We start from the raw sequence: 26,670 nt of genomic DNA, 5'->3' as shown, positions 1-26,670 counted from the left end.
TCCTTCATTGCTAAAGTATGTGGAAATAAAAAATATACAAGGATAAAGCAAGACAGGATTTTAACTGACCAGGCTCTTGCAAAACAGAATCATCAAATGACATTGCAAAATAGATTTAGAAATATGAATATTGGTCCAATTATTGAAACATTGCAGCATACTGGCTCCTTCTAGTAAAGGTCAATTATATTTTTTATATAGACAACTGCTAATCTGCAGGTTTAAAGACCTACAGGGCATTACTATACAACTAATCCTGCAAATAAACACAAGGCCAAATCAGTGGTAATGCCAGGCAGAGAGCGACCATACCTCTTCTGCCAATAAGACCACATCCGATATTTTCAGCATTAGTATTAGGAAGTGGGGAAGACTGTGGAGCACATTATCCAGTTCATGAGAGAGGAGTGGGTGTTGCTAAGGGGATTACTGGGGGTGACTGAGAGGCCGAGGGAAAAGATGAATAACCACTCTGACAATTCATTCAACCATAAGCTGAACAGAATTTTATTTTTTTTAATTTTTTAATTTTATTTACAGCGTGGTAACAGGCCCTTCCGGCCCAACGAGTCCGCGCTGCCCATTTTTAAACCCAATTAACCAACCCGTACGTCTTTGCAATGTGGGAGGAAACCGGAGCACCTGGAGGAAACCCACGCAGACACGAGAGAACGTACAAACTCCTTACAGATAGCGACGGGAACCGAACACCGATGGCTGGTGCTGTAATAGCGTCGCACTAACCGCTACACTACCGTGCCGCCCCAGATCCTGGATCAAATATCAAACCAAAAAAAAAGTCCTCATAGCCTCCCTTTTGGTTGACTAAGTTACTGATTCCAAGAAGCTCATTCACAACAATTTTTATTTTGTAAATGTTTCTCAAGCTGTAGCTATTTCTTCACTTTCCCCTACCCTTTGAGTTGTAGACTGAGCCAGAGACCTCATTTCTTCCCAGGATCTCCCCTAGTTGGAGGCCTCTTAACTCCACCTGTCCAACTAGTGCTCAACCAATCAGGCCAACCCCCAAATGCCTCAATAAGGATCTACCCAACCAATTCTCCTGACCACCCTCTGAACTTCATTTCCATGTGACATAGGAGGAGTCCATTTTGGCCGTTTTATTCTATGCTTGCTCAAGACCAATCTTATTCTTCCACTAATTTTCCCTATAATGTATTCTCCTCACATTCTCAACAACTTTCCTCTAGATTCTAGTATTCACCTGCACAATAAGGGCAATTTACTCGGCCAGTTAAATCACCAAGCCACGTGTCTTCGGGATGTAGAAGGGTATTCCACAGTCACAGGAAGAACATGCAAACTCTACACATGCAGCACCAGTGGTCGGGGTTGAAGCTGGGTCACTAAAGTGGCGAGTCCAATGTGCTTCCTCACTCTCAATCCTCTTCCCATTCTCTCCCCCTCCATCCCACAGTAAATCAAATGTTTCTTTCCTTCTAGGGTACGCAGCTGCTGGATAAAAGCTCACGTAAAGATTCACTGAATAATGAATCATACCCTCCAATTTTATCACCCCTTAAACAGACATAAATGCAGGTAAATTACTTTAATGGACAGCATCCTTCCAAACTAAATTTTCTTTCCTTGTATGTTTCAGTGAAACATCAGAGGAGCCCATTTCCAAATTGAAGCTTAGTTTAACATTGCAAGTCCATTAAGTGGACTAGAGATGAAATTTGATTTTCTCCCTGCCCAGATTCTTCCTTTTGCAGAGATGCTATAATTAAATCATGCAGAGGTCCTTTGGAGGCTAATTGCTTTTATTGAAGAAAGTTTAATCCCTGGTTGAGAGCCAGAATGAAAGAAATCTCCTTTTTGGTAAATGATTGAGTTGTAAAATTTAGACAAAAGCAGCATTTATTTGGTTCTTCCATCACGTGACTTAATATGACAGGTCGTGTGGTGCAGTTTCACCACCCACTCCAACCAACAAGTCTCAGACTGAGCCAGGGCCCCGATTCCTTCCTGGGGTCTCAATCAGCAGATCCAGGGGTGTCTTGGCTGAGTCAGCCACCAATGCAAATGCTAGGAAATTCATTTTTCCAGTGACACGGTAAGAGACTGGCTTTGCCAGCAAAACAAAAACCCACAAGATTACTGAATCACCTTCTTCCATTCTAAAAAGGCAAATGTTGGCAGTTATGGCAGTCATTTTCAGTGGTCACCCTGACCCCTGGTTTCAATTGGTGACCAAAACAAAGCAACCCCACTTTAAGGAGACTCTGATTAAAGGGTCATTTGTGACTGACAGTCTTGATACCAATTGTTACATGCACATTCAGCGACCTTTAGCCTTATACAGAAAAGAGAGAAGAATGATGATAACAAGTTTAACAAATTAGATTAGGATGTATGTAACAATGTGCTTTTGGAAAACAGAATAAATTCAACCCTTTACACATAGGGACAATCCTTACCAATTTGTCTTCCTCCTGGTCAGACTTGTTACAGGAGGGCAGTATTGAGCTATGTGAGCTCTGGAGACGAGTACAACATTTTACATTTATCAACTTAAATGGACTGCATAAACCTGACTGAAATACTTGGCCGCACTGACCTATGTTTAATTTTAAGGTACTGATTCTAGAAGCTGGGTTAGAAGGTGTGCACATTAAACTGTAAATTTACTGTAATGGAAAACTTGGGAAATAAAAACATTTAAATTACTGGCACTCTGATTTAAAAGTGAAACTATCCTGCACTACAAACAGTAACCAAAATTGCCTCACAGAACCATAGAAATGAACAGAGCGGGGAAGAGGAAACAACCATTTTTTATTTGTTGGAATCTTTCAAATTGGGAATGAAAATCAGCAAGCACTTCATTAATTAACACTGGCACTGTGTGAAAAAGGATCCTGAAATGAAGTTTGATATCTGAATACTGGTCATTCTTGTTTACTTAATGTGGCACTCATGAAAAATGTTTTCTGTGCCTCTAATAATTATTGTTGGAATCCAGGAAAAGATCAGCTCCATATAGTAGATCATGGAGAGCATATTCTTTACACTGCCAAGTACATATGTTACACCAACTTAAATCCACCCATGCATTCATGGAGTGAGTGCATCTGTTAATAAAACCTTTATGCACAAGATGTGATGGCAACCTTAAATCTATCAATGGATGTAATGGGGTTATAGGGGTTAAGTGCAGGATCAGATTTCCTGAATTCCATTGGGGTGGCTGTTAGGTGCCCAGCTTGCAATTTCTACTGATGTAATTTTAACATTCATGATGTAATTTAACATTCACCAGGGCCTGATGGGATATATCCAAGGTTATTACAGGAAACGAGGGAAGAGATTGCTGCACCTTTGGCAATTATCCTTGCGTCTTCACTGGCCACAGGAGTAGTGCCAGATGACTGGAGGGTAGCAAATATTGTTCCTTTGTTCAAGAAAGGGAGTAGGGACAACCCTGGGAATTACAGACCAGTGAGTCTTACTTCAGTGGTGGGCAAATTACTGGAGAAGATTCTTAGAGATAGGATTCATGGGCATTTGGAGAAGCATAGGCTGATTAGGGACAGTCAGCATGGCTTTGTGGGGGCAGGTCGTGCCTCACCAGCCTGATTGAAACCTTTGAGGATGTGACAAAGCACATTAATGAAGATCAAGCAGTGGATGTGGTGTACATGGATTTCAGTAAGGCGTTTGATAAGGTTCGTCATGGAAGGCTCATTCAGAAAGTCACGAGGCATGGGATCCAGGGAAACTTGGCTGTGTGGATTCAGAATTGGCTCACCCATAGAAGACAGAGGGTAGTTGTAGATGGAAAGTATTCTGACTGGAGGTCAGTGACCATTGGTATTCCACAGGGATCCTGGGACCCCTGCTCTTTGTGATTTTTATAAATGACTTGGATGAGGATGTGGAAGGGTGGGTTAGTAAGTTTGCATACGATACAAAGGTTGGTGGTATTGTGGATAGTGTAGAAGGTTGCTGTAGGTTACAACAGGAGATTGATAGGATGCAGACCTGGGCTGAGAAGTGGCAGGTGGAGTTCAACCCAGAAAAGTGTGAAGTGAAACACTTTGGAAGATTGAATTGGAAGGCAGAATACAAGGTTAATGGCAGGACTCAGTAGTGTGGAGGAACAGAGGGATCTTGGGATCCATGTCCATAGATCCCTCAAGGTTGCCACGCAGGTTGATAGGGTTGTTAAGAAGGCGTATAGTGTGTTGGCCTTCATTAGTCGGGGGATTGAATTCAAGAGCTGCCAGGTAACATTGCAGCTCCACAGAACTCTGGTTACACCAGACTTAGAATATTGTGTTCAGTTCTGGTCACATCATTATAGAAAGGATGTGGAAGCTTTAGAGAAGGTGCAGAGGAGATTTACCAGGATGCTGCCTGGATTGGAGAGCATGTCTTATGAGGATAGGTTGAGCAAGCTAAGGCTTTTCTCTTTGGAGCGAAGGAGGATGAGAGGTGACTTGACAGAGGTGTATAAGATGATAAGAGCAGCTTACACGAGGGGGTATAATTTTAAGGTGATCGGAGGAAGGTATTGGGGGGGGGGGGGGGTAGATTTTTACATAGAGAGTGGTGGGTGCATGGAACACACTGCCAGCAGAGGTGGTGGAGGCAGATACATCAGGGACATTTAAGAGACTCTTAGATAGCCACATGAATGATAGAAAAATGGAAGGCTACATGGGAGGGGAGGGTTAGATAGATCTTAGAGCAGGATAAAATGTCGGCACAACATTGTGGGCTGAAGGGCCTGTACTGTAATGTTCTATGTTCTATTGCCACCAAACCTGGAGAGATCTGTGGATGTGCAGCAGATGATACTGATATTCTTTGCTTTCACCTGTAACTCTGGTATTTCACAGATAAAATTAGGAATCTCTGACATATTCTAGCATAAGAAACATGTTGTCCCACACCATTCAATTTACTACGCATGTATAACAATGTCGTACATCCCTGAACCCCTTAAACAGTTCCAAAGATTTACATCCAGTATTCTTGGGGAGAAAAATTTAAGACAAAATCCAATGTGCAGTATTCAACTGGCCAGGAACAACAATTTCATATTTCAATCAACAACTTAAAACGAAGCCCACACAATTTCTGAATATTCTGACAGTAATTGTAGACACTGTTACTACACGTACAAGCAAATCTCAAGAGTGAATGGGAAATAAAGCCCTGAAAATTTTAACTATGAATTTAACTGTACTTCTCCAGTGATAGTAACAAAAGAAGATAATGGACTGCATAGTTCGGAGAATCTTTGATTTTATTTAATGCTAATAGTTGTAAAATGTGAAGTTATGTGATGGTTGTTCCTCCAAGCCTAAATGATGAAAGGGAGGTTAAATCACAGTTCAGTAGGTACTGACTTTGAGTCAGAAGATTGTAGTTTGGCATTGCACAGAACAAACTTGACCAGAAAAATTTGGGCTGACACTTCAGCACAATGGGGGGGGGGGGGTAACTCCATACCACAGAGGTGTCACCTTCCATATAAACTGCTGAACCCACAACTCATCTGCTCATGTAAGTGAATACAAAGGATCCCATGCTGTGAGTTCATAGAAAGGCATTTCTGCCAATGTCCTGGCCAATACTTGCATCTTAATAATATAGAACAGATAAAGCAACAACTTACTTCTGACAATTGGGTGCTTCAGCAATTTGGTGCAAGAATGGCTCCCAAAAATCAATCCTGTGTTTATTCAGTGTACTGTGAAAGTGTTTGGTAATCTGTACTTCCTTAACTAACAGGAAAAGTAGGGTTCCTAATCCTGTTCAAATCCTTTAGAGTATCTAGGGACTGAAGATTAATCTCCAGAACACTACTGTGAGCAACTCATTTTGTTCAAGTATTTTCATTAATTTTAAAAATTATGGAGATAAAGATTATTCTGTTATGCAACAAAGAGGTTGTTTCTGTCTCAATTGCCAATGCGATGGTAGCACCCCTGGTAGATGGGCCAACGGCAATAGAATGGGTGGGGTGGTGCCAGGCAGGAAGAAATCTCCTGGAGAATATCCAACTAAAACTGGCAATCCTGAGATGTATAGAGTTGAGTAATTCCTGTTAATTATCATGTGTTTCATTAACTAATTTAAAACTGCCAAAGTGCAATTGATTGCAGACACACTTGTATTCCAGTAATGCAATAAAACAAAAGTGACATAACCTCTTGAAAGTAGCTCATTTTATTATTCTTGCAAGCTCTTTATTGGATTTTGAGTTGAGACATAAAACAAAAAAAAAACTGGACTTTCCCCCTCTCACCTTTTAGGAATGGATATCATTTTCATCCACTCAAGTGGGCCAAACAAAAATTAGGAGACAATATGAGTTGCATATTTCCATTTAAATGGCACTGCAGGACAATTCAGTTTGTAGTAATGACAATTTAAGTACATTATTCCAAAAAATATTCTAAGACAGCCTGTGAGAAAAGAAGACTTCAATTTTAAAGCACCTTTCACAGTCACCACAGCCCTCAACGCAAGACCTCAATTTAAAAGCTTCATGTGAGGGACAGACCTTCAACAGTGTCGTCAAGTCTCATTACAGGCAGTCCCCAGGTTACAGCAGGGTTCCGTTCCTGAGACCTGTTCATAATTCAAACTGTTTGCAAGTGGGAGAACAGTAAAGAGAGCTGTGACGAGAGAGTGAGCACCCACCAGCTGGCCTCACGGACTCAATGAGTGAGCAAGTGAGTCTGCTCAGTGCTCCAAGCTCTGCTGGGCTCATCCCTGTTCCAATTATTTTGGCTTGATTAGGGTGGTGGTGGTGGTGAAGGTGAAAGGTGGCACGCAGAAATATCCTGTTCCATTCCCACCCAGCAGAAGATGCCTGTAGCACAACAGAAGACAACAAATCCATCTCGTTGGTCTCCCAATGCTAGTTTGTATATACAGGCTGTCCCATAAGTTGAGCATTCATAACCTGGGAAAGAGCTGTATTGCATTAAAGTTCTGAACTAGATTTTGGGTTCACATCGTTTTGGATGGAACTTAAATTGACAACTTCTGAATCCAAGGCAGCTGACCAACAGTGGACAGTATTACCAGCAACAATAAGAGTTGTCATGTTACATTGTTCAATATTGTTGCATATTAAATTCTAAAGAAACCTGCTATTAGCCAACTTCAATCATAGTACTTCAGTCTTTCAGTAGCCAGGACCAATAGCTCTTTCTATAACAGCATTAAGACCAACAAGTGTAAAACAGACACGGCATTACACAATAAGCATGAAATTACTGCAATTATATTGTTCACAATGACAAATCTAAGGTTCTGACAAAGGGTCTTCAATTTGAAATATTAACTCTTCTCTTTTTATAGATGCTGTCAGACTTGTCGAGTCTTTCCAGCATTTTCTGTTTTTATTACTGAACTATAGTAATACTTCAAGGCAAAAACAAATATTATAAAGAATTATTGCAATGTCTGTATTCTGTTTGCCCACAAACCATTGAATCAGATATATATTTGCACTGATTAATTTATTTATAATTTTCAGTGCAACATGGATAGAGAAGGAACGCTACTTTTTCTACTCATGCCCAAAATGTAAATTTTAACCATAAATGAAAAGTTACTCAATTCCATCTTTAAGTGCCAACAATACAATATGGTAACTCTGTACTAAATGTATAATGCAGTGTTCTGGTTACATTAATGGGGTTTAATGCCAATAGAGGAGTTATTAGTGTTGGATTTTAAAGGATTGATGCATTATGAGTGAAAATATTTAACTGAAGGGCTCTAATGGAAATTGTGTGCTGTGACATCAAACCATTGTTCTCATTAAATAAGGTCTGTCAAGATTGCTCAGTTGGCTCAATCCTGCTCTGGTATCTGAAGGTTGTGAATATCATTTGGCAACACAGAGCTACAGGGTTCATATGAATAGCTCCTAGCTAACATTCCTCCCTCAGCCACCAAGCTATTACTTGCTATGTATGACTGGACATAAATAATTACAAGAATGCCTACAAAAAAAATAATTAATTGCAAAAGTGGCTGCAAAGCATTTTGAGGCAGCAAGAACATGAAGGATGCAGTATTAATGTTGTGGTATATTTTCTCTGTGCTGTCATTTATAGGAAGAAATTCCCTCTCCTTTATATTCAACGTCAACTTCTCAGTAGGAGATTCTCAACCCAAATCCTACATCAAAAAGTGCTAACATAGTTAACAAAAGCGAGTTCCTCAGAAATACTGGTGTATTCATATTCCAGTAACTTTCCAGGAACAGTTCTGTGAAATGAAGCTTACAGATGTATTAGAACTGGATTGGTTGTGAAAACACACAGGCTTAAAAACAAAGAAACATTGTTTTTTTTTAAGCTACTAATAAAGTACATAAGTATTATCCATCCCATTATCAATATTTTCCATTCCCAACAAGCATGGGACATGCCAACCAACAGCTTGCCCATTATTCAGTCCCTTTAAAGAGCACAACAGTAATGGATTATATTCTGCAGTCAATTCAAGTTTGGCAGGTGGCAGCAAGTGCTGTTGCTGCACGGCTGTAACAACCCAGGTTCAATCCTGACTTAACTATGTGGAATTTGCACATTCTCTCAGTGACTGTATGACTTTCCTGAGTGCTCCGATTTGCTCCTAAATCCCAAAGATGTGTTGGCTGGCAGGATAATTTACTGGTGTAAATTAGACCTGCTGTAGGTGGGTGCCAGGAAAAATTGGGGGAGTTCATGGACACGAGAGAAATAACAGAATAGAACTGATGCGATTGCTCCGAGAACCACCATGGAATCAATGGACCGATTGGCATTCTTCTATGTCACAAGAAAACATGGGAAATTGATCCCAGTGGCTGAAGCAATGAGATCCTAAGCTGTTCTCTCCCAAAAATGTCGATGTTTTTTATATATTGGATTTTGAAAGGCTGAAGTGATACATTGCATTCTTTCCCCATGGAAAGCCCTGTAGACAATATATTCTGTCCCTAAAAACTAATGTAATATAGCACTTTAACTCTGTGAAATGAGCTCTGTTGTTCTCATCTTTTCCCTGACTGTACTGAATTAAAAGGTTGTATGACTTCACAATAGCCTTGAATAATCCCAAACTCTCATCATCTTAAATCAGCCAAAGCTCTTGTTCTGAAGTTATTGGGAGCAGGCAAAGCGAGAATCCTTCTCAGCTCATTGAACACAAACAGGCTGAACAGGCTCAAACTCTTCGTGCTATATAAAAAAACTAAGTGTCCTAATAGAGATCTTAATAGTGGCTAAATAAGAGACAAGGAAGATATTTTCCACTTGTGAGTGTGGAAGGATAAAGATAAGGGAAATCAAAATTAGGGCCTATAAATATGATAGTCATGGGAAATTCAGGAAAAAACTTTACTCAGACGAGAACTTACTATGCAAGCAGATAGAGCAGCCAAGCTGATTATCACAGATGCACAAAAGAAAGTTAGATAAGCACATAAGGATGAATGAACAAAAAGGTTTGCCTGCAAGTAGTCGCCGCAGCCTGTTACATTTTTATTGCTCCCACCGAGGGTTAAAAAGCCTTCAGTATTGCCCTGTATATACTAATCTCTTATTGTATAGAGCCACCCATCAAGTAGGTGGACAGATTCCTTTTGCTTGTAATAAGCAAGACTGAAAAATCAGGTGTCAGAAAAGCAAATGCAAAAAATTAATGATGCCGGAACTCCAAAATAAAAACAGAGAATGCTGAAAGTATGCAGCAAGTCACACAGCATCTGCAGAAAGAGAAACAAAGTTAACATATCAGGTAGAAGATAATAGTTCTGATAAAGTATCTTCAAACTGAAATATCAACTGTTTCTCTTTCCACTTATACTGCCTGACTTCCTGAGTGTTTCCACCATTTTATGTTTTTAAAGCCAATGTCAACTGGCACAAACAAGAGTCTCCAAATCAGGCACAAACCTATACTCCTGCAAATTTTATCTGCCACAGTGGATCTTCTTTTCACTCTTTTCAGGAATATGGGAGTCACAAGCAAACCCAGCATTACTTTGCCAACCCTAGCTGCTCTTACGAAGATGGGAGGCAAGCGGTATTTGGAAACCGCTGCAGTTGTAGTGAGTTCCACAGTGTTGTTGGACAGGAAGTTCCAGCATTTAGCACCAGCAATAAAGAAATGCACAGACATTTCACTGACAGGAAAGTGTGGGACCTAGGGGACAATTTGCAGGTGGTATCATTCACATTGCACCAGCTGCTATTGTTTAGTGGTACAGGCCACTGCTTCAGCAGGTTGAAGCAGCTTTGGGGAGCTGCTGAAATGCATGTTATACACAGTACACACTAGTCACAATGTTTCAGTAGAGAGAGTACTCGTTCGGCTAGCGGATGGAGTGCCATCAAGCAGGCCGCGATGTCCTGAATGCTGTCAAGGTTTTTGTGTGTTGTTGGAACTGTACTCATCCATGGTGTAATGATACTGAATTAAATGTTGATTAGATCATCTTGTTGCAAATGGTAACTTGTGGGATGCAAATATAACTTGCCATATCAGCCCATGCCTGGAATGTCACCTTGCTGTTGTTGCATGAACTGCTTCATTTTTTGGGGAGATGATAATAAAAACTAAATCCTTCTTTGTTACTTGCCTCCATCCACTTATTATCCCAGTACTAGTAACTTATAATAGTTGCAAGACCTCCATTTATCTTCTGCTTAAAGTACACAGTTCATAATCTCACCCAATCCATCTCTAAATAGTAGACCTAAAAGATTAATTTTCCATTCCTCTGGCTTGCATTCTGTGCACCCCTTCCACCCACATCACCTAGCCCCTTCTTTTATAGCCCCACAACTGACAGGTGCATACTGGACAGTGTAAGAACTAGATTACCAAACCTTCTCAAGAGCTAGACCCTTTTTGACCATGTTTTTGGCGATCTCTCTTTTATGGGCTCAGTTGCCACTTTTGTTTAAGTGCAGCTGTGTCTGACATGTTTGGATATTTTTTTTTGCTACTTTATCAATGCAAATGATTGACTATGGTCATTATCATCGTCATCACATTTCATAGAATATCTCAAGATCATTAAGAAGAGGATATGGCCTTACAACCACCCAATATGTTCCACCATGACGTAGCTATATGTCAACTTCATTCTATTTGATCCCTATAACTTAATATTATTACCCCTCAAGAAAATCCCCAATCTTGAAAGCTCCAATTGTCACCTACCCATCACCCAAACTCCAGATTTCTAATAACTGCATGGGGGGAGTGCTTCCCAATTCCACTCCCAAATAACCCAGGTCTAACTCCAATATTATGTTGCAATGCCCCCCCACCCCCCCAACCACCTTTTTATTATCACAGAAGTTCTTATTCCATGTATATTCAGAATGTTTAGATCCTTCTGAGCAAAACCCCTCATTCTCTGTAATCAAATCATTGCAGCTTCAATGAAAAGACAAGATGCTGCTCTGAACGCAGGTAAATTGGTATTCCCCTTTATTTAACCCAGTCAAGCTTTATTCAGTCCCTCCTAATTACATTTATTCAGTTTTGCATTTCTCACCTATTACAGTTTGTCAGGTCTTGTAAAACCAAATATAATCGGACCAAATTATAACACACAGCTTTGAATCCCTTAATCAACTACTATTCTTCAGGCAGCAGGCTTGTATAATCTAATAGGTCACATTTAGAGTAATGTAATCTCAAATCCAAAATTGTCAAATCCCACAGCAGAATTAAAACTATTTTAATTATACTTTTGGATGTCTGCACATGATAATGAATCATTTGTCCATCTATAAATCAGACAAACCATTACTTACATATGCATTAAGAAACATGAATCCCCAAACATTCAGCTGTCATGCTTGAAAACTCTATTCAATTAGTCAAAAAGACCCTGTCAGTTTATTGAGTTTAGCTCAATTCTTCAAGTATATCCGAAGCCAAATCTGTGCTCTCATATTGGTTTTGACATATCCTCTTCCCACATTTGCCTTCCATTCATTTTTAGTGCACTTTAATATGATGTACATTTTGATCCATTAACAACATACCATGGAATTTTAATTATTGTATGTAGTAAGAAAGGCAAGTCCCCTGCACTGAATGTATGATATTTGGGAAGACATTTTCCATTTTATATATTATAGGGATGCAGCACAAGCACATATCAGATAAAATGTCACAGAATAACCCTAACGATAGCAATTATTTCTTCATATTCCCACAGAACACCATACATCTGTTGCTGAAATAATTCATTCATTTTCTCAGCCACTTAAAAAAATCACTAATTGAAAAAAAATAAAGAATTTTGACCAAATGTTAATGGACGGGAGAAATTTAGAGCACAGTATTCCACATAATAATTTTGCAATCAGCAGCATTCCGGGATTAAGCTTTGCATTCCTAAGTACATTTCCCTAAATCGTATAATTTAACCTTCAGTTTTTTGAAAGAACACAGCTAACTTGCTTTCCACACTTCACCCATGTGCTAACCACCCTTAAATCAACTTAACTCAGCTCCTATACCTTCTTATTTTTCTGTTTCTCTCTGTTAATACTTTCAACTTTTAATTCTTCCAACCCACCTTTTCTGTAACCACCTTCAGCCCTTACATATTGCTACATCTGTTGGTCTCCAGGCTACCAGCAGCCAATGTGGAGAATAAAAGGAATGTTTTTTTAAAAAAAGTAAACAAAGCAAGACTCTGCAGTTGCTGAAAATCTGAAAAACATCAAATGCTGGAAACATTCAGCAGGTCAGGCAGCATCTGTGTAGAGAGAAACAGAGGTAAAGTTTCAGATGAATAGCCTTTCAGAATAACTAGGAAAGGTTATAAATGAAAGGTTACTGCAGAATTCAGAACAAAATGGAAGGATTCTGAAAGGGTAGAGACCAGGTGAAAGTGAATGATATTGAATGGTGCTGCCAACTGGAATGTGGCAGTAAAGGTCTGTCTGGTATTCATCACCTCCCATTATACTTCCTCCAGATGCATCTTCACCACCTTATTTCAGCCAGTACCACTACATCCGACTTGCATCATTCAGTATCTCCTACTCTCCACCCTATCATGTCAGGCTAAAAGAACCCAAGACAGTGCATGGGTATTATTTCAACCACCTTCAGGCCATTCATTTTTAGTGCACTTTGATACGATGTACATTTTGATCTGTTAACAATATTCCACTGAGATTTTAATCAACAATACTTAATGGCCAGATAATCCATTATCATGTTGCTAATTATGGACCTTCCTTTTTGTTTGGCCCACTCCTCCCCACTTTCTCTGCAACTCTAATCTTCTCACAGTCTTGATGAAGAGTCATCAGCCTGAAACATTAATGCTTTCTCTCTCTCCACAAATGCAGCCTGAACTGCTAAGTTTTGCTCGTATTTCCTTTTTTAAAAATTTTGTTTTGTTTTTTATGAACATTTTTATGCTGATTATCATATCAACTGAAGCTGATTAGTAGCATTCTCACCCGAGACAGAAGATTCTGAGTTTGGAGCTCATTCCAGTGTCTTGAGCACAATATGTTGGGCTAGCAGTTCTATCGAGTCCTGAGAGAATGCTGCATTGTCAGACATGCTGTTTTCTTGTATGCAATGTTAATTCAAAGCCTTGCCCACTCACCTCAGTATAAAAGATCCTAAGACACCATATTGAAGAAGTGCAAGGGTATTATTCTACCACATCCTGGCCAATAGTTATCCCATAATCAACAATACTTTCTGGCCAGATAATCCATTAAGGTATTGCTAATTAATGGGAGGTTGCTATGCAAGAATTAGAACAATGCTCCTATATTACAACAGAAGTACTTCACCGGCTGTAAAGCTTTGGGATTAATATTGTGAAATGCACTAAATAAATTAGTTGTCAAATGATTAAAAACAAATTAACCCCAATTAATTGAGAGATTAAAAAGTCACTATTAGTCATAGCTTTAATTACACTATTAAACAATAATTGAATACCAATATTCTTGTTTTTTCATATTTTCAAAAATGTACAATATTACTCTTAACCATCATAAATATTTGCACAATGAAAGAAGTATTTTTCCATTCACTTCAACTCTATACCATGGAAATGTAAGTTAGAAATGCAGAATGATTTTGTTACATAATGCATGCAAAAATAGAAGAATTTTTAGCATTTTGTTTTTAAATTTCCAGCAGCTGCTCTGCCTCCCACAGTTCCAGCATGTTCTTTTGTATCTTTTTCCCCTCACTCTGTTCTCGTTTATCTATCAATGAGATGGCTCCAAAAGCATTGTCCAGGTGACACAACATTGGAGTCCACCCCTCCCACTTTCTGCAGTTTAGAATTTTCCAGTTCTGATGAAGGCTCATTGACCTGAACAATGAACTGTTTCTCTCTCTCCACAGATGCTGCATGCTAAGTGCTTACAGCACATCATTTTTATTTCAGATTTTCAATGTCTACATTTTTTTGATTTACAAAACTTGTGTCAATGTCTGCCAACAATGAGGTACAGTGTGAGAAGGATTATAACCAGTAAAAACCACTTCTCAAAAGTGGGACACAAGCCATTTAATAAAAGAAAAGGGCCTTTTTTCATGGATTTGGTTTATTCTGATCCTTCCCAAATAGCTCTGGAACCCAAGTTCTAGTTCTAGTCTCTACCAATTCATTTTAGCAAATAAGGCTTTATTTTCCTCTCACTGGCAAGTGAATACTCACATTACATAGCTGCTGTTGTCACCATATGGTTCCCTCATTTTGTTTCACCACCATAGACCGACACAACGGGCAGAGTTTATTTCCTTCCAATGAGAATTGGCCCCAAGTGTTGTTGATTAGAAGGACTGGGTGGGTTAATCATGTACAGACTCAAGTAAAGCATGGACAAATCAAAGCTTCTCCACCTGTTGTTGATAATGAGTCAGATTCAATATTTAGCCATAGTTAGGATCTGCATGAGAGAGAGAGTAGATGATGCTAGAGGGAAGAATCTGCCAGGGCACAGGAAATTCTGGCAAAAATTCAATGCCAGATTGGGACTAGATAGTGTTTAAAAACAGCAATTTGCCTTGCAGTAACTTGCAGCGCACTCAGTGCACAGATTAACAGTGGCCACATATTTCTCTGCCTCAAAGTTAACTCCCATCTTTTCATCCATATCGTTCATGACATTTGCAGTGGATTTTTTTTAAATTGTACTACTTCAGATGAGCAGAACCATTTTCTTTTAAACACACTATGCTTTTATGATGCGGAATGCATTACATGAGTGATTGGTGGAAGCAAGTTCAATAATAGATTTCAAAAGAGAACTGAATAAATTGAAATAAGAAAAAAAAATTGTGGGGCAAGGACAGAGGGCAGGCAAGTTAGATTAATTACCAATTCTTTCAGAGACCCAGCTCATCAGGAGGAGGCAGGCTGCCCATCACGTCAGTCACACTATGATTCTGTAAGGCTTTACAATGTTTTCTGGTTAATCTATCTTTAGAACGGAAAGTAACAATTATACTTATAGGAGGTGCAAGAATACAAACAGTTTGACAGTCTGTCAAGTGACCTACAGACACTTTATTTTAAAAGTAATAAGTCTGAAGTAAAATTAATTTCACTTGTTAAGGTCAAAGTTTTCCATTTCCCATATATCAATTACTTTGGCTTTATGACTGAATGCATATCAAAGCACGACAGAGCAAACAGAGAAAAGGTAAAACTGAAAAATGATAAAGCACATTGCACTTTGTTGTTAGCTGAGACTGAATCCTGACTCTATACCTTCAAAAAAAACCCTGGGCTAGTCCTCAACTGGGGCAGGGAAGTCATCACATAGAATACAAGGTAACACGTTGTCAGTGTGATCTCCTGGACTGGATCTGTTCATCTGAAGTCGTCAGATAAATGCTGCATGTTATTTTTTTTCTTTGGAGGCTGGGCTTTAGTGAGCCTCTCAAAAGGAGATTATTGGACTCAAGAGGGTGGGCAAGAGTGGGGAATAGGGGCAGGAGGTTGTTTGGTGTTTGGTCATGAATGATAATTCTTTACAGTCAATTCCTCATATTTGTTTACACCTTCAAACTGAAACCTAAAATATCGTCCTTTTAAAACAAATACATTTGCCAGCGGCTGATTTTGAGAGCAGCTAAGCACAGGTATTTGCAAAATAAAAACAGCTCTGATGGCTGCTCTGAAACAATGATCCCAATACAAAGCTTGTGAGTAGTTCACAAACCATTTGTCTCCATCTTAATCAGGCCACCTCAGCAGCTGCTGTACACTACTTGTCTAAACCTAACTTACCCAGGGAGAAATTAAAATGCAGACCCAAGAAACTCAATACCTGTCACACATACGTAAATAAAGAAAGAGCAAACATGACAAGAATGTGAATGTCTTCATGCATAATGCAAAGTATTCTAAATTTGGAATCATCGTTATCAGGTATGCTAATTCTGCTAATCTTGCAGGCTAAAATAAAACACTAACAGCAGGGAGCATAGTCACATCATCAGTACGTGCTTAGCTTTGTAAGACATTCAGGAAGGACTATCGATTACTCCATTTGGAGATAAGTAAATCTCACCTGTTGCTTTCCCATTCTTCGCTCTCTTTATCTTTCTCAGCAGAAGATTGGGTCGCAGAGCCTTGATGTTTCTTCACAATGCGCATACCTCCTGCCTTGACTAACGAAACAGGAACCAGTGTGGTGTGGGGGATGGGGGAAAAGGAGAGAGGGTGCATGAGGAAGAGAAGACGTTAATGTACATTACATATTTGCAATTTGCAAACAATTTAAACATTCCTTAAATGGGCTCAGAGCATCTTTAGAAATATGAAATAATTTACAACTAAATATTTATTAACAAACAGAAATTAATGATGTGTTAAGCTTACAAATATTGCTTTGTTGTTTGTGGTATATCCTAAATGTAATTCCTGGATTCAACTTCTCACAGGAATACGTGGCTGATGAAACAAATGGAGAATGGCAGGTATGGGAGGAGGTGCATTTTCGGTTGGTGGAGAAGAATGAACGAAGGAAATGAGATGTATCTGGTACAAGAAAGATAGGATGAGGCATTCTACAAAAGGAGTTGAGTGCAATGGAAGAGGAGAGATGTGGTGTGTAGAAAGAATGAGGAATGTAAAAATGGATTATTGTCCATGTACAATTTAGTTTAAAATCTGTAAAAAGAGGAAAAATGGAAGAGATAAGAATCCCACTTAGAATGGGATGATTTGGTGATTCTACCTTTCAATGTGAGAATGCAGAAATGAGCAGAGCAGCCTGAGAACTTGGACCCAGACTCCCTGACCTCAGGCAGTGGCTGAAGGACAGAACCTCCAGGTAGCAAGCCCAGTTTCTTTCTGCCACTTTGCACTCAGCCTGTTAATCACATGCTATCTCATCTATGACAGGTCCTGCTGCAAGGTTCAGTCTCTAGCTCTGGGTCTGAGTTGACGTGAAGCAACAGCAACACATTACCATCATGTTTTCTTTGAATTAACTTTCTGGAATCTGGGTATCTGTGCAAGGCCAGCATTCAATTCCCATCCCTAACCGCCCTTGAGAAGGTGGTGGTTCTTGAACCATTGCAGTCCACCTCAAGTTACTGTCAGGGTGTTACTGGATAGGGAGTTCCAGAATTTAGACCCAGCAATGATGAAGGACTTGATCAGGATGGTGTGCGAGTTGGAGAGCAACCTGCAGATGGTGATGTTTTTATGGGCCTTCCGCCCTTGTCCTTTTTCATGGAGGAGAAGGCTGGGCAAATAACAACATACTGCACCCACTGTGTGCTGGTGATGGAGGGAATGAACATTTAGGGTGGTTCAAGGGGTGCCAAATTAAGCAGGCAACTTTGTTCTGGATAGCACTGAGCTTTTTGAGAGTTGTTGGAGCTGCAACAACTTAAAGAACTGTCACTCAGCTCAGGCCCCCAAAGGCTTTAATACATTGACAGATATATTCCTGACTGTTACACTGTAACAGTGCAAAGTCTTTTTTGTTATTTATTGATAAAGATTTGTCCTACTTGAGCAATGACACTCTCAATCCAAAAGGAACAATATTGTCTCAGTAATAAAGTGCACATGGAATCCTGAATTAGGCTATAAAATCAGCAAATGAAACCCAAAGTGTTCCGTGTTCTCCCATGCTGTGTCACTGAATATCACTTTAGAAAAAGGGCTAAATTCAAGTTTGGGGTACCATCAGTGTTATAATCAACAGGAGTTCACCGACAAATTAAGGCACAGTGAATGACAGAAAGCTTATATTTTACAGACCAAAGAATATCAAGGTGGAATGAGCTGGAGGCAATGCAGTCAACTTCACAGTCTTGAGGTCCAGGCAAAAGTGGATTTGCAGATGCTGATTCCCAAATTACCACGTTTGGTTACATGAGGGCTGCCCAACTTCTGGACTGTCTTGAAGTCACCAGGTATTGAACATTAACCTCTTGGGCAGGCATTCAGTAGGAAACTCATTTTAAAAAAAGGACAATTTTCATTTTATTTGAATCTTTTTGCTGACTGGGGAATAAGAGGAGCAAGAAAAGCTTGTAAAAGATAGCAATGAAAGTTTCAAGAATACCTCCAAACTTAGTGCCAGCTTTGCCATGCATTTAGGATGAGGCTGAAGAGGTTCAGCACTTAAAAAGAGGCAACCAAAAAACAAAGGTAGACGACTAGGATTCTCAGACACAAGTATACTATTTGGTATTGCTACTGACTGGGGAGGGAGGAAGCAACTTCAAAATAATTATATGCCCTCCAGCTCCTTAGAACAGATGTCAAAGTTGCATATTCAAAGCTTGTTTTATCTCCTTTAACAAACAAGTTACAATCTACTTTTGATAATAGATAAACCAATCAAATAGACCTTGGAAGGAATAGATTACATTAACCTTCAATTGCACTACTCAGTCACACAGCCCTGTAGCCCACTAAGATTGAACCCAGTTACACCCAAGATCCTACCACTCACCAACATGCTAGGAGTAATTTACAGTAGCCAATTTACACATGCCTGGGATGAGCAAGGAAACAAGCACCTGAAGGAAACTTACATGGCCACATAGACAACACCAGAGGTCAGGATTGAATCTGAGTCACTAGAGATGTGAGGCAGCAGCTCTACTATCCGTGCTACCCTCCATTCTACACATTTTCAAGGTCCAAGGACAATTCCACTGCTGTTCAAGAAATAGGATAATTCTTGAGCTTAATTATAAGGCAGTGATTCAAGCAGAAAATCTTGTAACATAGCAATGGTTTTAATTTTTAATCTGCAGAGGTTAAGCAAAATAAAATCAGAACCAGTAGCTCTAAAAAGAACTATGGTGCAAATAAAGTCTTCAACGACTTCCATTATGTAAGTGTTTTATTCTCTGCTAATGAAATTCGTTTCAAAATATGCATCTGCTCATCCTAGATACCGCTGCCTTTTACCAAAGCAAATCACTTTATAATACTGCCTCACAATTGACTATCACGCGTGCAGAACATATAAAATATGGGTTTCGAGTCAGCTAATTACATAACTGTGTCTCACATCACCCCTGGAGATTGTCAACACTGCACAGAGTGCAAATTAGCGTGGATTCCTAAAAAATAAACATAACAGACTCCTCATTTAATAAGGTAAAAGAATTTTACAATAAGCCCCAATCATGTAAAGGGTATGCAGGTTTGAACAGATTTTGGGCTGTCTAACACTTTAGAGATTATACATATATATAAAAAACAAATGGGTCCATGAGTCAAAAAATGATCAATGAAAGTAAGAAAATAGGAGCAGGAATAACCACTCAACCCCTCAAGCCTGCCGCACTATTCAATACAAGCAATCTGATCTGCCCCAGGCCTCATTTCCTCTTCTGTACCAGTTCCCCACAGTCCCTTGATCTTCCAAAAACTTATCTACTTCAACTTCAAATACCCCAAATGACCTACCTTCACAAGCCTTTGGAGAAGAAAATTCCAGAAATTCACCACCTTCTGAGAGAAGAAATTCCTATGTACCTCAGCTTTAAACGCTCCCCCAAATCTTAACTATATCCCCTTGTTCAAGATTCTCACACTATTGGAAACATCTCAGCATCTAAGGACGAGAAACAGAGTTAGCACTTCAGGCTGAAGACTCTGTTTCACTTTTCAAAGATGCAGCCTAACTTGCTGAGTATTTCCAGCATTTTCTGCTTCAATTTTAGATTTTCAGCATCTGCATTTTTTTTAATTTTCATTTCAACATCTATCTGGTCATGATCCCTTGCCCAAATCTTGTACGTTTTATTAGCTCACTCCTCATTCTATTAAACCCCAAACAGAGATCTAATTTATTTTGCTGCTCACGACAGGAGAAACTTCTTATCCCACGAATTAACCTAGTAAATCTTTTTTGGATTGCCTCCAATGCCAGTATATTCTTTCTTAAACAAGGAGACCAAAACCGTTCACAGTACTCCAGGTACAACCCCATCAGGACCCTGGACGACTGTAACAACCCCATTTCTAAATACCACCGCTCTTTCAATAAAGGTCAACATGCCCTTTGCCTTCCTAACCACCGGCTGCACCTGCTTGTTAACTTTTTGCAATTCATACTCAACACATAGATCCCTCTGTGCTTCACTCATCTGCAATCTTTCTTCATTTAATAAAAGTCTACCTTTACATTCCACTTACTCTTACCAGAGTGCATGAACTCACACTTCCTTACATTAAACCCCATTTGCCATGTTTTCATCACTCTCTCAACTTATCTATACCCTGTTGAGAGTCCAAATATCTTCAATGCAACATACCATCTCACCCATTTTTGTGTCATTAGATTTGTGACATCCAATTCTGATTTAAAAACAAATCAATCTTTCTCTTTCAGAAACTGACTGATTTGTCCATTTACAGATTTTCATATAAACTTTACACAGAAAAAGACATACTAGCTCTCCTATACTCAAATCCTTGTGTTTTTCTCTTCTTGCAAAGTTGCATTTTTCTTATCCTCAAGTATGCCCAATCTCTTTTTATTAATAAAATGTTACTTATGGAACCTGCTTCCAGAACTTTTGCAAGGACAGTATCCCCTTTAGATCTGAGATCCCGTTCTGGATACTGCAGTTGAGTAAAAATATAAAGGCTTGCAGAGAGCTCAGAAGAAATTTACTATAAATGATTCCAGGAATGAGGGACTTTAGCTCTGCGAAAAGTTTGGAGGAGCAGGGTTGTTTCTCTTGGAGCAGATCAGACAGAGGTATTTGAAACAGATGGAGAGAAGTTTGCATGAGGGTCAAGAAGCAGGAGACAATGAACTAAGGCTATTCATTAAAGACATTAAAAAAGTTTTTTTTTGTTTTATGCAATGAGTAATTAGTTTCTGGCATGCACTGACAGAGGCAGATTCAAAGGGGATCTGGATTAGTATTTGGAAAAAAAATTTGCAGGACTGTACGAAGAAGGCAGGGGACTAGGATAAACTGTATTCCTCTTGTACAGAGCCTATGCAGATTCAATAGGCTAAATGGCCTCCTTTGGTGCACTAAGCGCTCTGTCATCACCTCTGGTTAATGAGCCATTTGCCAGAGGATGCAAAATTTACCATCGACTCAAAACGTATCATCTTGAAATTTTTTTTAATGCAATGTTTCATCTTTTCTGCTCAGGGGAGGAAAGTCCTAACTTGCCCAACCTCTCCTTAAAACCCAGGTAAAACTGTCCCACTACTTTGAAGCTTTTTAAATATTTCACACCACAGTCCAGAACTGCCCACAATACTGCAGATAACACCCAAGTAATGAGTTAAAAATTCTAGCACAATTTATTTTCTTTTATTAATCAATGTAATTTGTTAACCATCTAATCAGTATGTCCTGGCATTTTAATACTTCGGGTATTGTTGGCATCAAAATATGGCTACAGAATTTTTTTTAAATGCAGGTGCTGAAAATCTGAAATAAAATCAAAAAATGCTATGGAAAGAGAAACAGTTAATGTTCAGGTCCTGGACCCTTTGAAAGAACTGTAAAGATCTGGCAACTAGTCTACATTTTTCAAAATTGCCTTTCCTTTTTACACTGCCTAAAGAATAGCACTACACACTTGAAATTAACTTGGTCCATCATGCTTCTACTCATTTCACCATCCACTCTGACATTCTACATCTACTACCATCCTCATCAATATCTCCTACTTTGCCAAGTTTTGATATCAGCTTTCTCCTTCCCCAAAATTTGTAGTTAATTGGTAACCAGGAATATTGAAAAATCATTCCTGGGGAAAAAAGCATTTGGATTTATATGGTGCTTTTTACGACCACAGGACACCTCAATGCTTTTTATATCTAATGAGGTACTTATTAAGTATGGTCACTCTTGTAATATGGGATCTGGAACAACCGATTCACACACTGCAAGCTGCCACAAACAGCAATCTAATATAACTGGATAATCTTTTATTGCAACCATGTCATAATCCCACATGATAATTTGTGCCTGCAGCTGACCAATTTTATTAGTTATATCATGGACAATGAAGTTCACACAATCTGTTTTTTCCTTTGTCACATGACATTTTACTCAATTTCATGCCTGCAATTTTTGTAATTTTTCCAGGTTTACTGTTCATATCTGTTAGTGAAATGAAATTGGTTTATTTCAAATCTCCAGCATTTTTCTTCAAAAACACGTTTCACAATAATTACTTAGGAGCAAATATGTAATTATTTTAGTACAAGTATTTTTTTAAAATCAGAAACAGAAAAGGCTGGAAATACTCAGCAGTGGGAAGAAAAACAAGAGTTAACTTTTCAGCTTGGAGACTGCTCGTCAGAACTGAAAAGGAGACAAAAGAAGCTGTTAAAGCTTCAGGAAGGACTGGGGAGGGGGATGTCTCTGATAAGGTAAAACTCGGGTGACTATGGGGATAAGCTGTAAACACAGTCATCTGGTCAACAGAGAAACAAAGGACTGCAGATGCTGGAATCAGGATGAAAAACACTATGACGCTGGAGGAACTCAGCAGGCCAGGCAGCATCCGTGGAGAAAAGCAGGTGGTCAACATTTCGGGTCAGGACCCTTCTTCAGGACTGAAGATGGGAAAGGGGGAAGCCCAATACATGAGGGAAAAGCAGAGCAGTGATAGGTGGGCAGAAGAGGGGAGGTGGGATGGGCACAAGGTGGTGATAAGTAGATGTACGCAAGAAATAGTGATAGGCAGGTGCGGGGGAGGTGGGGAGAGCAGATCCACTGGGGGATGGGTCAAAGGTAAGGAGAGAAAGGAGAAAAAAAGGGGGTAGAAAAAAGAGATAGGCTAGGAAAGGGAAGAAGAGAAGCATGGGGGGGGGGGAGACTGTGGGGAGTGGGGATTACTTAAAGAGGGAGAACTCAACATTCATGCCATTAGGCTGCAAGGTTCCAAGACGGAAAGTGAGGTGCTATTCCTCCAGTTTGCGTTTGGAATTCTCCTGGCAGTGGGGGAGGCCGAGGAGTGACATATCTGTGATGGAGTGGGAGGCGGAGTTGAAGTGACTGGCAATGGGGAGATGCAGATTGCGGTTACAGACGGTTCTCTAGCAGTCAATGGATGATCTTTCCTAATGTCTCATGTCTGAACTACAGAACATATTCTTCAGCAGCTTTCTTGGAGTGCTAGTTTGTATCAAAGTTGCAGGTAAAATATTTAAATTGCTAGATATGAGAGGAGGGTGAGATGGGGAAAAGTACACAAGGTAAGAAAATAGAGGTGTGTGACCTTGATAACAAGTTTAAAAAAAACTGAACTATGAACTTAAACACAAACCTAAAGTCATGTACCTTCAACAGTTATTGGGAACTATAAGGTTATTTGGTCACAATGACTCTGTCTGGACTTAAATATACTGCATATTTATGCAACTACAAAAGCAATTAATCATTCATCAGGTCAAAATCACAAATACCAAAAAGTGATTTCTAAATAATGAAATTTGTTCCAATCTCTGCAAAACTTGGGTAGGAAATACAAGCTTCATCTCTGATAATTTACAGTCAACAGGTGAAAATCCAGTGACTTGCCAACAGAGGATTAGAAGTAAAATTAATTCAGACAATGCATTTTCAAATTGTGTATACATTCAGATGTCACTTTTTAAAAATAAAAGTTTGCTAAATGTATGCCAATGCTCTCCTGAAGCTGCAGCAAATCATGTCCTGTAATTCTTTTCCTCTTATCTGCCCATCCTTTTTCTCACTTCACTCCTGCTTCTCTTGAAAAGTTCACCCAGGATGGGTTGGGATTCTACAGGCAGCAATGCCAGACAATGCAGCCATTCTTCAGGCACAAAAACAAGACAACTAGCAGTATGCTAATGAAAACAAGATGAAAACGAGTTGAACCCAAGCATCAAGGTTCACAAACCCAAGAGTAAGAATCTCTCTCTTTGAAATTTTCAGTGAATTTTCCTAATTTTTAAGTATGGCTTTGAAATTGTTGGCAACTTTTCCTAACTTTGTTTTATAATGGAATTCCAATGCATGCGCGTCAGTGTCATTTTTATTATTAATAACACCTACAAAGTGACAGATCATGAGCTAAGAGAAGCAAAGGACTGCAGATGCTGGAATCTTGATGAAAAACACTATAATGATGGAGGAACTCAGCAGGCTAAGCAGCATCCATGGAAAAATGCAGGTGGTCAACGTTAATGCTGTCTGGCCTGCTGTGTTCCTCCAGCATCTTAGATCAAGAGCTGACGTGAGCCATTAAACCATCTTTAACAAGTACATTATCTTTTACATCAACCTCAGCTGAGACACTGTATTTCCTCTTTTCTGTCTGACAATTCTAACAGTAAGTAAAACATCAGGATTGTGCTTCTGGCCACAGCTGGAGGAGCTCAAAGTAATGGAGATAGGGAGAGACAAGACCAAAGAAGGATCTGAATTTTACAAACCCTCATTCTTGTTTTAAGGCAGCAGGTGGACAGATGGTTCAAAATAAGAAAAGAAAATGCTGGAAAATACTCAGCAATTCTGATAAGCGATTAACCTGAAGTTGCTTCTCTCTTCCCAAATGCTACTGGCCTGGTACATGCTTTTCAATATGGGTGAATTGGTTGTTATCTTCCAAATTTTCCTGAATCTGGAAAGGACCCCACAAGTTGGAAAACAACAAATGCAACACTGCAATTTGAGAAAGCAGTAAGAGAGAAAGTATGGAACTACAGGTCTATCAATCTTACATTACTGGTCAGGTGATTGCTGGAATCCATTATGAAAGGAATTATGACAACAGGACTTATAAAAGTATAACATGATTAGACAGAGTCTACATGGTTGTATGAAAGAGAAATCACGTTTAGCAAATCTATTTGAGTTATTCAACCATGTAACCATCATGGTGGATAGAGGGTAACATGGCACATTGAATGCCTCTTGGAAGTCCAAATACAATATGGCACCATGTTAAAGGATACTGCACAAGAAAAAAGCTCATGAAATTGACAGCAACATATCAGTATGGAAAGAGGACTGGGTTACAGACAAAAAATAGACAAACCTGTCATTTTTAAGTTGCCAAAGTGCGGCGAGTGAAATGGCATAGTGTACAGGTCTTATGGTTCCCCAGTTCATATTTCCTGATTTCCTAATTTTCTAGTTCCAGCAAATACTCTATTCATTTCTGAATCATCATCATCTATGAAATACTAAATGGTATAATAGCAGAAGCGTCCAGATCTGAAACATTAACTTACTTTTTTTCTCTCTACAAAAGCTGGCAGGCCCCAACTTACCGCCACTATGTCACTTATCCCTGTCCATTAAACGTGTTTGTTTTGATTTTACAGAAGTCTTATTTGACTGGCACCAATTGCCATTTAAAACTTGAACCAGTGAATTCCATTTGGAAAATACACAATATTTGAATTTTAAGTAAAAAATTTCAAACCTAGTTGGCATAAGAAGCCAACATTTGATTACTTTTCTCTTGCCCAATCTCTCCAAATCAAACGGTGAATAGCAGGTATCAAAATGCAAATTCTTTCTGATTTTAAGAGCAAAACTCCAGTCACCAAATGCAAAGTAAACCCCACAACATTAGCATCGGAATAAGTGTTGGAATAGAAACCCTGATGCGAGATCTTATCAACTGGTCTGCACGAATGCGTCACTTGGGCAGTATATGCCATACACGCAGAAGAGATTTACTTCCAACGTTGAGCCAACTTTGTAGCCAGTATTCGGCAGAGAAGGAAAAAAACTAACTAGATGGTGCTGCGAGCCGCCATTCTTGGAACCAGGGTGCGTACATACCAGCAGGAGGGTGGCCCGCTTTGGTTTCCACCTTCTCCTTGGGAGGGGAAGACATCCTCGCCCCTTCGCTAGTCCGCAGTCGATCGCTCTGCTACAAAGTGGCAACGTGGCTCCACAAACACAGCGGCCCGACAGCACCAGCCGAGCATGCGCAGAGGCGCCCACCTCTTCCCCATTCCCTTCTTTCCATCTCGAACGGAGACGCGCGCCGTGTGGGCGTGGGGAGTCGTGACGTCAGGCGGCGGTTGGCGGGCGGCGGTTGGTAGGGAAGGGACGCCCACGTGGGGGAGGAGGACGTCGCTCAGCTTCGCTGCTCACTGGATCCGCTGGGATTACAGACTCAGGGGCGCAGCAATGGAGGCAGGGAGCGGAGGAAAGAGGAGGGCACGGGGA

General features: G+C 39.7%; 1 protein-coding gene across 1 annotated transcript in view; it reads right to left on the bottom strand.

Moving 5' to 3' along the window:
• Positions 1 to 26,464, bottom strand: part of dap (death-associated protein) — a 57,528-nt gene extending 31,064 nt beyond the window's left edge. Inside the window, exons 1-2 of the mRNA XM_052016705.1 lie at positions 26,278 to 26,464; positions 16,569 to 16,668 (exon numbers count right to left, since the gene is read on the bottom strand). Coding sequence (XP_051872665.1) covers positions 16,569 to 16,668; positions 26,278 to 26,332 — 155 coding nt within the window. The 5' untranslated portion in view covers positions 26,333 to 26,464. The remainder of the gene's footprint in view (positions 1 to 16,568; positions 16,669 to 26,277) is intronic.
• Between the last annotated feature and the right edge of the window lie 206 nt (positions 26,465 to 26,670).

This window comes from Pristis pectinata, chromosome 5 (genome assembly GCF_009764475.1).
Source record: "Pristis pectinata isolate sPriPec2 chromosome 5, sPriPec2.1.pri, whole genome shotgun sequence".
NCBI lineage: Eukaryota > Metazoa > Chordata > Chondrichthyes > Rhinopristiformes > Pristidae > Pristis > Pristis pectinata.
The sequence above is the reverse complement of the archived record's forward strand: the minus strand, read 5'-3'. Positions and strand labels throughout refer to the sequence as shown.